Source organism: Lepisosteus platostomus, chromosome 24 (assembly GCF_059453375.1).
Source record: "Lepisosteus platostomus isolate fLepPlt1 chromosome 24, fLepPlt1.hap1, whole genome shotgun sequence".
In the NCBI taxonomy this organism is placed as follows: Eukaryota; Metazoa; Chordata; class Actinopteri; order Semionotiformes; family Lepisosteidae; genus Lepisosteus; species Lepisosteus platostomus.
In genome coordinates, this window is record NC_142634.1 from 9,880,570 (window position 1) to 9,895,959 (window position 15,390).

The 15,390-nt window shown below is 38.3% G+C and overlaps 1 protein-coding gene across 2 annotated transcripts in view; it reads right to left on the reverse strand.

Annotated features, from left to right (window-relative positions):
* Positions 1-276: 276 nt before the first annotated feature.
* The window catches only part of wscd2 (WSC domain sialate O sulfotransferase 2), a 78,256-nt gene continuing 63,142 nt past the window's right edge, over positions 277-15,390 (reverse strand). For both annotated transcript variants that reach the window (XM_088617933.1, XM_088617934.1), the window contains exons 8-9: positions 14,898-15,098; positions 277-7,956 (exon numbers count right to left, since the gene is read on the reverse strand). In XM_088617933.1, coding sequence (XP_088474059.1) covers positions 7,604-7,956; positions 14,898-15,098 — 554 coding nt within the window. In that variant the 3' untranslated portion in view covers positions 277-7,603. The remainder of the gene's footprint in view (positions 7,957-14,897; positions 15,099-15,390) is intronic.

Genomic DNA, 15,390 nt, shown 5'->3' on the forward strand with positions numbered 1-15,390 from the left:
CTACACCTTTTTTGCTACACTGTGGCCTTGACGTTCCACATTGTCTAGGAGAGCAGAGGGAGAATTTAGGAACATCAGGACATCTTAATGTAGCAGTAAAGTATATGTCTTCAGTTCATAGTCACAACATTCTGACTGAATCTGTATTATAGTCAACTATGCTCATAGCACTTGCTGTACTTGTAAGTTTAGAATAAATAAAGAAGATGACTCTTCACAGAATGCTAACATCAATTTAAAGTTCTGGTGTGCTTCAAAAGGACACAAAACACTCGATTGGAAGATTAGGAAACATTTAATTACAGGTACAACCTGAGGATAATCCAGGCAAGTGCAATACCTTAACATTATATAAAAATTGAACAGATAATTTATTTCCTTTCTCAGGAAATGAACATGTGCATTTGGTCAAGCATGTCAGAAACATAATCTGCAAGACTGCGCAACATATCCCATTAGCATACTTCTGGGGTTTTATTTCTTTGTTTTGCTTAACGTTTTTGGTAAAAACATATTACATTCATTCCATACAAAATACATTCAATGAAATACCCCCCAGTATAGTACCAAGCCAAGATCAGTGGTAGCATGACACATTCAAAAGTAGCCCATGTCAAAAAAATAAGTTACAACTCTGAAAATCCCCATTTATTTTGGTTCTATAAATCTTTTTAAATCCTTTATTGAATGATCCATACAAAAATATACAGATTTATTTTTTATTTTATATGTCCTTTTTTGTTGGAGTGTAATATTAAATGGAAGGCTCTGTAACGTAAGGATAAAGAAGAAATATTTGTAGTCTGCAGTTGCTCACAATGAAATGCCTTCTGTAACATAAATGCAGACACAGAGGGCTGATCAACATTCGTAACAGTTGCTAAACTTACAGTATATCGGAAAGCCTCGTGCACCTTTATTTATGCATCTGAAGGTAATTTGGGGGGTTTCTGTTCTCACTGAATTTAGATAATCCCATATAGATTGGATTATGCAAATATCCTGTAGTTGTCAACACAGTGTATTGTGTAACCCACATATAGAAGAATATGAAAAGAGAAATGGTGACCACATCCATGATCACAAAATGTGATACATGACATGTCACTTCACTCTCTTTAAGAAAGCAGGGTGCATGTACAACCAAGCCATATCTAAAGAATCTCAAATTGTGAAAATATCAGAGTCGATTATTAGGGAAGCTTGTATTTAATGATAGGGAGGTATTTTATGCAAATGTAAAAGCAGTTTCATCAAAACAGCAAGAGAAGAGTTGTTTTTTTCTGTTACTATAGCTGTGGTATCTGAAGTGAGGGATCAATTCCATATACAGATGTTCCTTTCTAAAATTCATAAACATAATAAAATTGCAATGCATGGATCGATTTATCTTTTTTAGTGTTAGATTTTACTGAGAGAAACTGACTTACTGCAATAAACCAATGAGAGATACAGGTAGATGTGGAAAGAGACTCAAAATATAGTTTTTAGAATATGCTGTATCCTTCTCACTGCAGTCATTTCAGGGGGGGTATTTTTGATTTAACAGGAAATTTGTAAAGGAAAAGTCCCGTCATTTCACTTTGTTTTTATGTAACCAAGAATTAATAGTTTACACATTGAGCTGCCATATTACATCTGACAGAAACCCTGGCTAGTCTTGAAAAATGGTAGTAAAGAACATGCAAGTAAGAACCTAAACATTAATGGCTCAAACAACTTGTTTGGGTTTTAGTAGCGAGTTGATGAGAGAAGCTCACACTTCATGAAATAAGCCAGGGTATTGGCTTCAACAGCATGGCTGGTTTTCTGCTTCCACTCAACCCCACAAAAGCTTTGAATATACAGTACAGTGCATTCTCAGCACCGTAGTGCATAGAGCCAAAAAAAGAAAGAATATCAGATGCCAATTTTGTCCAAGCCCTCAAACATTTTGAGAATAACAGGATCTGTTGTTGGTAACAAAAGCTAATTTTAACTAAAGCGACATAAAAAACCAACATAACCTGCATAACCTGAGTCAGGACTACTGAAAGGAACACAATTCTTCAATAGTGACAAACTGTATCAGCTCAACATACTGTATGAATAGTCCCAACAGTGTGTGTTTATTTGAATTTTTTTGTCACTATTTTCAGTGTAAAAGATTACCCGAGAGGTTACTCAGCTCCGGTCATGAGGATGGAGAGCAATTTGTCACCATTACTGTCTTTGTGGATGTGTGAGGCTAAGCAAGTACATCCCTGTTAAAAAAAAAAACATCTCTTAGCAACTGTGACCTCTGCAGAGCTGGTTGTTAAAATTCAATATTAACAAAATAGCAATTCTCCACCAGTTATTTTTAATTCCACTTACTTTACCTCAGAAAGAAATATGAGTAAAACACAAAGAATAGGGAATGTTCCTAGACCTTCAGTGACGCCCTCAAATTCTACACCAGATGAATTACTCTGATTTGTATCATGCCAGAAATACCTAATTCAAAATCCAGAACCTTCCTTTTCTGTAGGCTCACAAGACTCATTGCTCAGAGGGGAATCAACCAGAGATTTATTTTCTCCCTTTGGGAGTTTTTCTTTTTCTCGTTTCCATGCCCACTGGCCTACTTTACCTGTACCTGTGTTGCAACTTGTCGCAAAAGCACCTACTGTACATGCTATTAGAAAGAGATTGATACAGCAGAAGTATTATCCAGTGTCTCCTTGAGTCACAGGTTCTTTTCTGGTTTTTCTGGTTAGAAAGGTATAAATATTGGAGCAAAGGCTACATAGATTGAATTTGTATGTTGAATAACATTTTAGGAGTGACACGAACTGAAGCACTTTCAGAAGCAAAAAAACACAAGTATTTTTTTTTCTGTGTGGAAATGGGAATCTCTTGAAAGAACTACTGGGAATTGTATCTCCTTATCTAGTAAAATGGATTCTCAATTCAAGTGTTATGAGCTGTGCTAGGGTAACCGCTGGGACTGCTGGTGTGCATTTTACTGCTGTTGTACCTAAACTGTTTTATCACTTACTGCAGGTCAGCTCACAACACGTCTTACCACAGTGAGGTTTTGGCAGATTTCTATAAAGGCCATCTAAAATAAACTGGGATTCAGCTGTAAGATCCTGGGTTGTGTTTTTGTACTTTTAATCTTTTACAATTTTTCAATTCTTTTTTCAATTAAAAAAATGAAATCTTACACGACTCAAGTTCAAGAAGGTACTGAAAAGGAAGCCATAAGGGAAACACTTCGTATTTTGTTTTTAGTTCGAATGCTGGAGTGTGCTGGGCTGCATTTTCCTTCTAATAATGAAATGTTGAGCTCATACAATGTCACCCCCTCTTATTCAGCTTCACCAGTTTTCAGTTTAAGATTAAACTCAGGTCAGTTTCAGTTTTCAACATGATTGTTTTATCTGATTCTCTATATTCCTCCTGGCAGTACCTGAATACATGGCTATTTAAATTTCTTACAAACATAGAATAACTTCAAATTAGAGTTTTGATACTAATGGAAAGTACCTAAAATCTATTCTGCACGAGGCACTAAAATTTGCAAAGAAACATGAATCTAATTACAAATTGCTATTTAATTCTAGAGACAAAGAGGTCTAAAATTGTGAAAATATCTGCATAATTGCTGGGTAATTGCACAATCAATTCAACATACACTGTGCAAGTCAATACAGTTGGCAAGCTGGGGCCTTAATTACTCTGTCAGATGTTAAGGAAACTGTCTGAAGAAGATTAGATAAATCAATAAAATGAAACTTATGTAAGGCAAACCAAAACATAATTCTAGTTTTCAAATGTCATCACAGCAATGTGTTTTCTTTTTGTTGCAGTATCACATTGATTGAATTTAGTCTGACTTCACTATTCTAGACAATGACATTCATTGCTACAAGAATAATCATTTCTTGCATTTATGTAGCACCTTTTGTCCTAAACATTTTCAATTCACTTTGGCATGTGCCAAAAAGTATCTACTTCAAAAATTGGGTTTTCAGTAGCTGGGTTAGATCCTAATGAACGCAAAACAAGAGGTCATTTAGGCGACTCACTTAGCTGAGGGAATTGCTACTGTAGTCACAATCTCCCCCTCACTGTTGCAAAACTGATCTAGGGAGCAGCTACTAGGCTGCAGATGGGGTAGTGAGAGATGTGTGAAAGGAAGTCCCAGGTGTAAAATAAATACATATACTGTATGTAGAAGAGAAGAAGTGGACAAAAATTAGGAAATTTGAGAAAAGCCAGATTGTATAAGCCTGGAGTAGAATTCAACCAGGACACTCCTGTTAACTCTTCTGCTCTTGGGTCTTATTCAGGGGACAGCTACTAAGGACAGTGCAAAATATATGTGCAAAAATGAAGGGGTACTGTGCAATTACAGGGGCTCAGGGGAATTGTGGGGGACTAAACATACAGGTTCAAGTGGATTCCTATAGGTGAGAAAAGAATTAGTCACTCTGCAAGCACCTCACAGGAGAGTTGGCAACAACTGGAGGGTTGATGCATCTCTCACTGTTGTCACTGCAACCCTGCAGGTTCCCAATAAGTTTCAGGAATAGGCTTTGTATCGAGAATTACGTAAGTGGAACCTGACCGACTTGGCTTCATGTCCATTGAAGCACAGTTGGAATTCCAGTCACAGTATGCTAGTGACGTGACTCAGGCTCAGGCTAGCTACGTTTGAGCCACAGGGCTTGAACTGTCATCTGTACAAGTACTATTACTAATTGAACCAATCTGGAGCCCCGTTCACTTTTTTTGCAGTTTCACTGCAATGCTCATACTTGTGAATACAAAGTAAAATTCCGCAGTGCAGACATAGAGGCAACACAGTAATTTGTAGCGTGGAAGAAGAACGCAGCACAAAGGTTTTCTAGTTTTCAGTTCCTCATTTTTGTTCCGGCGTTCATATGGGACTTGCCGTATTGCACTCCACAGGAAATTGCTTTTTGCGTTGTCCCCAGTTTTTGGAATTTACTCATTTTAAATGAAATAAGCAATATCACGGTTATGGGGTCTTGTGTCAGTGAGGGTGTCCTGAGACTTGCCAGGTACTGAGCTTACAGTGATGTCAGTGGGAACTGCATCTCACTCACAACTGGGGCAGCTCAATAGTGGGCACATCACATGACAGTGTGCAGACAACATACAATAGTTGTTTATCAACTGGCAATTTACCATCACTAATAAATATAGATCTATCTGGCCAAAGCTTTTAAGCAAAAAAATCACAGAGGTATTTATTATATCTATTACTAGTCATCTAAGATATCTAATTTTCCAACCACTAATCACTGCTCCGAGCTGCCCACCATTGGGTGGGGATAAAACAATAATAAAATTATATATTTTTAAAAACGTACAATCTTAACCCATGAAAAAGCTGGCATTTAAAATATTGCTTTATGAAAAACAAGAACTTCTTTGTTTTATGTTTTCTTTTAGTTTCCTGCTGGAGTGTAAAAATGAATATTAAGAATTAATGTGCAGCTCCATACTGTGGGCTTTATGAAATAAAAAAACGTAACACATAAGTGCTGTTGTAAGATCAGCCCTTCAGATTACATTAACACACCACAAAAGTCAGGGAAAAGTGACCTAAGGAAGCCTTTGGTTGAAAACATCTTCCACTACAATATTAACAAGAAAACATAACCTGACAACACACTAATGCCCCAGAAGAATTTAGAAATCAATAATCTTTTCTATTGCAGCAGGATAGTGACATCCAGATTATACATTTCTAACAGGGAATTAGAAAGATAAGGAATTAATAATGGAAGAAGATGAACTAAGAACAGAATGCCTGTAGAAACCTACAGAAGTTCTAATAATTATTAATAATAATAATAATAATTGCTTACACTTATATAGCGCTTTTCTGGACACTCCACTCAAAGCGCTTTACAGGTAATGGGGACTCCCCTCCACCACCACCATTGGTAAGGTGGATACATTGGTTTAAAAATGGTGATGAGAGAGTGGGATGTATTGTGATGTAATCACTGTTATAGAAGTAAAAGCAATAGTGGAAAAAGTATTTTTTCTTAGCGAACTATGTTTGCTGATCTTACTGTTCTTTGAAAGAGAAGGAAGCAGAGCAGAAATGTGTAAGTATGACTTAGTCACCCACTCAGCCGTCCAGAAAGTCTTGCTTCATACCTTTCTCTTAGTCACAGTCTGTACCTTAGTCACAGACTGGTAATGGGTCAAATTGAAAGTGAGCCACCCATACTGAAAACATACATATTGTGGAAAATAAGTATATTTGGGAAAGTACCATTTTTACCATGAATTTGACCAAATTTAACAGTGTATCATTGCTTGATCTATTTCATAAGACATGTACAGTATGTTGAATTTTGCAATCGGAAAGCGTACAGTAAATGGTCTGTGTACATACTTTAGTTTGTATTCAGAATATTTTAAATATATATTTAGAAAAGAGCAAATATGTTCTATGTATGGGTAATAGCAGCACAGAAACATATATATATATATTCAAATAACTTTTTTTTTCTATTTTCCACCCACTGAGTGGAAAAAAAACTTCAGCTGGAATTAAATCAGCCATAAATTGTTATGTGGACATACTTCCGAATACTGATACTTTAATAACATTAGAGTAGTTACAGATTTCTAATACTTAAGGCATGATCTTAACACAACCTGACACTGAGGAGGAATTAAATGTTGACGTTACATCCTTTGTGCAACGTTGTGAGATCATTTAACTGATTGGTATGGAGTTCTTTACTGACACTGCTGCACAGTGGGATATACAGTAGGAGGCTTTAATCAATGCTATAATCGATATCAATATATCAATGCTACAGTAAGGGATTAAAGTAAATTGTTTGATTGGGATTCTTGGATCATTAGATCCAGGTGCTAGACTTGTCAAAAGCCAACTCTTCTCATATTTTTTCTATTATATGTTTTTGTATCCTCAATTATAGGAGTCAGTGTGCTGGAATTATACGTCATAGTGTAACACTGTTACACTGGGCAACAACATGACAATTTTGAGAAACACCATCACATGACAATATTAAAAAATGATGGAATAGCTAGTCCAGAGAAATAGTGGTTTCATCCTTAACTGAGTCCCACTGATTTCTACCTACAGCACTTCTCTATCTTGAGCCCAAGTGGCCATTGTATTTAAGATCTTCATTTTTAAATGTATTCAATAATTCAAAATGTTGTTTATTTTTTATTTGTCCTCTGCATTGCTTATTAATTCTAAATTGTTACGTGGAGCAGGCTGGGTGTCTGCTCTTGACAGATTACAACGTCAGTTGCTAGGGCACTGAGAAGTAGTTTGAAAGGGAAATATAGGCAGAATATGGTCGCGAGGCCTAAAGCATGCCAGCAGCTTGTCCTGTGCTATAAGTGAGCCTCAAGGACCTAACATGAGAAAAAGTGCTTCCTGTTCTTAACCATCATTTCCCCTTCATAGAGCATGGTGTTAACTGCATGTTACTGGTATTGCAAACTTGTAACAACAGTTCATTATTAGCGTATCAGTATTTTGAAGTGTGTCCACCTATTAAGCTTTCTTCGTGAAGAAGTCGGGTGGAGAGCGAAAGACGGAGCTGTATCATCTCGGGCGGTAGTCCTCCGGCACTCCGGGCAGCCGCCTCTCCTTCAGGGCCGCATCGACAGTCTTGATGAAACCGTTGATCAGGTTCTTCATCTCTGGGGTGTAGGGGTCGTACTCCAGCTTGCGTAGCCCCGAGCGCTTGAAGTTGCCATCTTTCTGTCCTTCCACACATAGCAGCCGGTCCTCAGACACCTCCAGTCCCAGGAAAGTCACCATCCCCTTCAGCTGGTTGAAGAGGGCCTTCTTGAGGTCTTCAAAGTGGACCACGTGCACGTTTTTCCCATACTTCAACCAATCCAAAGTATGGGAAGCCCACCATGGGGCGTAGTTTTTCACAAATTCTGGCCACTCTAGGGAAAAACAAACAAAAAATATAAACTGAGTTGAACATGGCACTGTACGTGATATTTTAGATACCCTCTGTATACTATAGGTTCAGTTGATTGTACATGCAACTGAGAGAGTTACAGTAGTGATTGTTATATCGGGAAGGCAGTGATCTGTCAGTCCCCCTGTGTGCCACGACGTATTTCATACATCAGAAAGACCACCGAAACTAAAATTATTCTGCAGCTACACTAGGATCACACATTCTCCCTTCTCTTAACGACAGACTACTGTTCTTTTAAATTTTCTCCATTCATTGGAAGTTTCATTTCACACCTCTCTGCACCCATTCTGACTTCACACCTCTTGATTGGCCTCTCTTTCTGTCCCCTGCTCCCGCCTCTCACTCCTCCTCCCTCCCAACCTTTGTTCTCCATTTATTTGTTCATCTCTAGCATCTCAGTAATGGTAACAGCTCTGGCTGTAACTACAGTAGGTGATCACAAGCAGAAAACAGTTTGATGACACTCATACACATCAGACACTTTAGTAAAAAAAAAGGCATATGTTATTGCCAATTTGAAGGAAAAAATAAATAATAAATACAGTTAAAAAAAAAACAGAAGAGAACATGAGACCTGCAGTCTGCTGCAGTCTCACTAATATCAATCCTACTGTACCTGACTTCCTCATCAGGTCTCTGTGTGGTGGCCCGATCACTGGGTCATGTGTAAAACTAGTCAAATCCCTGAAGAATCATCAAGCACTGAATTTATTTCATTAAACAGATACTACACAAATCACCTAATGTAATCACAGCACATAAAGCTTAACTTTGAAACGGCCCAACAGAGATTAAATTAATGACGTGGAACAAAGTATTTTTTAAGAGATACCTTAAGCATGAATTAACACAAAATTTATTGCAGGGGACTGGTATAGTTAGAGGGTCTCTAGGCTTTTTTATCCCTTTGATTTTGCACTTTCTAAGCTGCTGAAGATAAATAATCATTTCAATTTTTTGAGTTACGGGACTATTGATATACAGATATGCCCTTTAACGTGTATGTGTATGATTCTGTTAAGGTCAGAAAGATCACAGTTAAAGAGAAAAAATTAAACTGAAAGAGAAATTGCTGCTGGTATGTTCCCACTGGTTAATGCACGTATTTGCATGTGGTAGATACTTCAAATTGGTTGAAGGAGGCTCACATTTGGAGTCGTCCAGTTAAGGTTAATTTCTTGGTTAGTGTTTCCAGTAAGTTAATAGTTAAGATCAGTCTCTCTGCTGCAAGCGATTTTAGATGGGTAGGTTTTGAATTAGAAAGATTTCATATCCCCTTAGGAACCAGTGAAGCTCAGGGTGAAACTGAAGGCTGGGAATCCAGTCCTGGAGCAGCAAAGGCCCACAAAAATCCAGTTGCAAGAAAAAAAGACATTTTCAAACTTGTGTAGCTATGAAACATCAAGTTTTGGGTTGTGAGTCACAGATAGAAGGTGGCCATGGCGCTCACAGTGGTAACAAGTGGAGACTGTTAAACTACCACATTACTTCTTCTCAATGATAAATCCTCCATGGAACAATCATCCTTGATGGAAACCACAACATTCCGCCCTGCAACACTTGATTCTGGTGACCACCCCTGATGAAAAGTCCTCACCCCAACAATTCGTCACTGGGGTGAACACCACACGCTGATGAACTAGAGACCGATATCTTTTTAACATGCGGACTGTTTCACAAATACTTAACTTCTCTTCTAGTTCCTAATAAACTGCAATGGATAACTCTCCTGCTTTTGTTGGCATGTAAAATAGCACGTGTTCAGATGTTGGAGCCCACAGTAAAAGGTTTGTCACCTAATGAAGTTTGTTTTATTCCATGCATTATTAATTTTGTTTACTCAATGTTAATTTAATGTATACATGTGCCATACAGGGCCACTGTATATAGGGGTGGCAGCACTGTGAGGATTATGTTTTTTGATGTCTCCGGTGCTTTTAACACTTTTAACACTATCCAGCCCTTATTGCTAGGAAGGAAACTGGAAGAGACGCAAGTGGGTGCCTCCATGATCTGACAGGCAGGCCACAGTTTGTGAGACTGCAGAACTATTTGTCTGAGCAGGTGGTGAGTGATACAGGTGCTCCTCAGGGGACGGTTCTACTCCGTTCTTCTTCACCCTCTATACTTTGGATTTTAAGTTCGACTCGAAGTTGTGCCACCTGGAGAAGTTCTTAGATGACTCTGCGACTCTGCGACTCTGCGATGACTGCATCAGCTACAGTCCTGTGAGTGTGCGGGCTTTACATTAGTTTCTGTCTCAATCAGATTTCTACTTTCCAATTCATCAGATTTAAAAAAGTGGCCACATATGGCAGGCACAATCACATCCCGGAGCAATGCTCATGTAGGTCCTTTTCCCTGGAGGTGTTGCACAGCTTTGCAAAACAAGACAAAAGCTGTGCACGGCACAGTGCATTATAGTGTCCTATAAAATTGACATGAAAAAGCGAAGTATTCCCAGTTGTCACTGGGTTTAGTGTGTGGGTGATTTGACAGAATCGGCTCTTGGATCCTGTTTCTGAGTCACGATACCGATAGCTGAAAAACATCTGGTGCACCAACGTGTTGTGCATTCCAAGGGCATCTACCCGCTTGATGGATTTTTTTTTTTTATCATAATACTCTTGAATACCTTCCAAAGGCATAGATCACAGACATTCTGCTGATTGTTTGACAAATCACAAACTGGCACTCGCAAACATGAATTTCCAGCCTTATAACTCCTAGGCCACTCCCTCGGCGTTGATTTGCACACACAGGAGACACAAGCAGAGATCAGAAAGTCAGTATCTTGCACAGATCACACTGACGACATTATTAACATTAACGTAAAATCGAGAGGCACCTGCACTTCAAAGATGATATCACATTACTGTGTACTATTTGTTGTAGCTGCGTAAGATGGTTAGGATAAGTCAGAGGTGTGTGACTATAACCTACAGTATATGTCCTGCTGTGTAATTACATATGGACAGCATTAAACAAGCCCAATTACTGATGTTGTGATTGACATTTTAACTCCTCAGAAATGCACTGGTGTTGTTTCTATGACAGCAGAGGCAGTTTGCAACGGTTTGTTGCAGCAGTCCACTTCAAACTATACTGTATGTCAATGTTATCTGAACATTTTTTTCCTGACATATACAGTACTGTATGGCCCTATACAGTACATTGTCCTGAAGGGGACTTTTGTCTAATTTGCCCTAAAATCAAAAGTTTGGAAGAAATTGATGACACTAATCAAAGCTCTTGCATTTTGTATTTAATGTACATGTATTTTTTAGAAATGAAACCATAATTTATTAGGTATTCCTGCCTTTTACCGTAGCTAAACCTGATACCAGGCTCAGTGAGAACACCATTCAACACAAAAGTTCCGATTAACAGTATAGTATCTGAAACTTGATTATTTCATCACTGGGCAATCAAAGTGTCCCATACAAAGCGTTTTCTTGAATATTTTGTTGTTCAACTTGTCTTCTTAAATACTGCAGCACTAACAATATTTAGATCTATATCCATGTTCTCTGCATGTTGGGTTCAAGGAGTCTGAGACTCTGTCCTTCTTGAATGCTGTCCTTTCTCATCCTTTTACTTGCAAATACTGTATGTGTGAAATACAAAAACTGAATAATGTGTTAAGAAATCAGCTAAGTGTTTTCTGGCTTTTTGGTGCAGCATATAAGCTATCTGACTCATGATATTTTAAAGCAAATGACAAGTTTTATGTGAACTCTTGCAGTCTCTATCTTCCAAAATCATGTATGCTTAGTAAACTGTGTATTAAAAAACCTCAACTTCCTTTGATGATAGTGTGATGTGTTTTTACACAGTTAGACCAAACCCACGTGTTTTATAGCTGATTGGTACTTTCAACCACAAGCTTCAACATTACCTCTTGCCGAGAAAAGCCAAGATAGGGCACAGTATGCTGGTAAAAGCAGCTCTAGCATGAAAAATATCTGACCAAAAAATAGCTTATCTGACCATCAGGTTCTAGTACAATATTATGTAACTGGTGAGGTTAAATCTGACAGCACAGTAATTACAATGTGATGTACACATATCCTGAGAGGCATTAGAAATGCAACACAAATTGCATTTCAAGGTGGTTCTGAATCTCATTTGTTGTATTTCATTGCCTCTCAGTACATGATACAAGAGGCAAAACCCAGTTGTGAAGGATTCCTCTGCACTGGTTTTGAAAACATGACTTGACCGAATATCCCCACGTTTGTAAAAACAAAACAAGCAAGTAAATAAACAATTAGCCATTATAAAAGCTCAGTGGCATACCAAGCGCAGACAGGTATGGTTGAGCATGAAACAAACCAAAGAAAAACGTCACGGAAGCTGTGGGCAACTTACTGTAATTATTCTACTTTCACAGTGACAAACTTATCACATGATATTATGATATAATAACAAGCGTACTTATATATAAGCTTTAATATTTAATATTTAATATTTAATTATATTAGCTTTAATCTGCTTTTACTGGAAAAGGTCCAGTCAGAATGATCAAATTAAATTTCAGTTTTATATATATATAAAGTACATGTGCGGTATTGAATAAACGTGCTATTGAATTTACATCCATGTATCAATAAGAACCCTTTCACTGTAAACGTGCAGACCAAGTAAGAAGTAAGGATGCTGTGGCTTTTTTGTGAAGACACAAAAAAGTGTCTTCTCTTTTTTGTTCCAACCTCAGTAGTCAATTAAACAATTAACCTAATTGTTTTCTAAATCTAAAGATTTTTTTTTTAATCCTTAACTGTTTAATACATAACGCATTCACTTTATTGAAGATGCAGTACCCTATCAATCATCCCAGAGCCTGGTTAGACAATTATGCAGCTAATTAAATAATTACACCAAGTATGTGTAATCACATCACTAATATGATGGCACAGCAGACAGACCAGATGGCAGCCCTTGTCTACGGTCCATTCCCCAGAAAGCTCCACGGTCATCTGACCAGTTACTGAAAGACAATTGGTCAGGTGACAGTTTAAAATGCAGCAAGTCAATGTTTTTTTTTTGTTTTGTTTATCCTGTTGGGTAACTGATGTTTGGAGGACAAAGGGCAGAGTCAAAGGGCAATGCCAAAAAACCAAATCAGCAGAGAACTGGGAGTAGGAAGTGACTGAGTGAGGGACAAAGACATTTTTGAGAGAAACTAGTCTTTTGAGAAGAGTAAGCAGCCAGCTGCATGGCAATATTGGCAGGGAGGGATTTTCTGAAAGAGTCAAGGTAGCCTCTCATAAAAGAGCTAGGCTTTTGGTTTTGGTTTCTATTTTTCTGCACTGAAAGTTATTTTTTTATTTCCCGAGCTTATCAAAGTAAAAGATTGGTTTACTATATGGCAAGCCAACCCCTAGTGAGTTTCACAAGTTATAAATGGATAATGGGCAAAAACCAGCAATCACCCTTTCACATCCTTCCTAATCCAGGTTCCTGTGACCCCAGTGTCTGCTCATTTTTGTTCTAGTTGAAATCTATCACTATTGAGTTAAAGCCCTGATTTAGTTAACTTACCAAGTGGACCAAATTAGTTGATTCCAGTCATTGAACTGTCAGCCTACAAAAATCATACCTTGAGAGCTTAATTTTCTCTAGTGGAGTGGAAAAGAATGAAAAAAGTCTCAATTTGATCTAATTACAGTAAGAACACAAGGGCATAAGAAATTTCCCTGATGGGAGGGGGTCCATCTAGCTCAGGGGTCTCCAACCTTGGTCCTGAAAAGGCCTAATCCTGCGGGTTTTATTGGTCATTAAATCTTCAATTTCTACAAATCTTTAACAATTCTATTACAGTCATATAAAGAGGTGATTTGTTCAATTAAGTAACTTGGAGATCACATTGGACTAAAATCTAAGTACACTTCAGCCCTCAAGAACCAGACTTCTCTTCTGCTCTCTGAACAGATTATTGCTTGATTCATCAATAATACACAGGAGTCACCGATCTTTAAAAACAGGTGACTTACAGTATAAGACTAAACAGACTGGGGCTTTGGGGTTTTCCAGGAGTAGGGCCGGAGACCCCTAATCTCATCTAACTCGTTTGGTTTTTGGTAGCAAATTGAAGATGTCCCCAAACACTATTTTGAAAATAAGAACGGTGATCACACTGGCTTCAACAACATTGGTAGTGTAGTAGCTTGTTCCAAACTCCCATAATTCTTTGCATTATGTAGCACCTCCTGTTCTCTGTTTAAAGGTACTTCGCCTCCGTTTCTATTTGTGTTGGTGTCTCACTGTTGATTAAAGTTCATAGCGCATGTACTGTAGCTCCCATTCATTCAATTAAGGGTTCTGTTATATCCAGTAGATGGACTGAAAACCAGATAACTTTGGGATCACCAGGATTAGGAAGCTTCACAGCTCCCTATCAGAAGCATCAACAGCTATGTGTAGGGAGGGCAGGGGTTTCTACAGCCTTGCTCTCACAGCAATCCCATATCTGTACCAGACTGCCATTTCACAAAGCAGGCACTCCATCTGTATATACCTATGTGCGTTTTGCACATATTTTATTGTTTTACAGTGACTATGAGCATATTTTGCACACACCTAACTCTATATATTTATTTTGTATTGCTGTACTTTTTAAAAATTTTTCATCTATTCTAATGTCTGTCTTTGCTTGTCTTGGGCTGGACTGCTGTAACACCTCAATTTCCCTTCAGGATCAGTAAAGTCTGATCTATACTGTCACATCCGTCTGAAGCAATCGGAGCGGTACTGTCCAGCTGAGATTCATTCTTAAAAGAAAGAACTGCAAGGTGTGCTACCAATATGTTCTTGAGTGAACAACACCTCTGAGGTTTGCCCAACGTTTGCTCCCAACTCCGAGAGAGCTGGAAAAGAGAGACCTTGACTTGCTCGTACCTTTCCCTTTCCAGTGGGCCTGGGAGGCAAATCCAATATGGCCGCCATATTTCCGGTTGAACTCCGCCATCAGCGCTTTGTAAGGGTTGCGTATCATCAGGATGCTGGAGTCAAAGGCCTCGATTTCCTTCTGGCCGCTCTCATGGGTTTTAATGCAGATCGTCCTTCCACTCCTCCAGTGATCTCGTTCCCCCTTAAAACCTAGTTTTCAAAAAGGAACAATGCATTGGAAGGAGCTGACAAGTGTAAGAGCAAATGGGCAGTACACTTTAATTCTTTAATTTGCCAGGATTGTAAAGGCTGATGGTTGTGGACACCTGGCGTTCCTTCACTACATCTTTACAGCTCTGACTATACATTATTTACATATTTACTCTGGATGGAAGTTATTTAGTTTTAAGCCGCATTGATTAAAGAATTAAAAGAGTTTTGCTACCATCCATTATTATCATCTGACTTCAAACAGCAGGCCGGAAAACAGTCTTCATTAAAT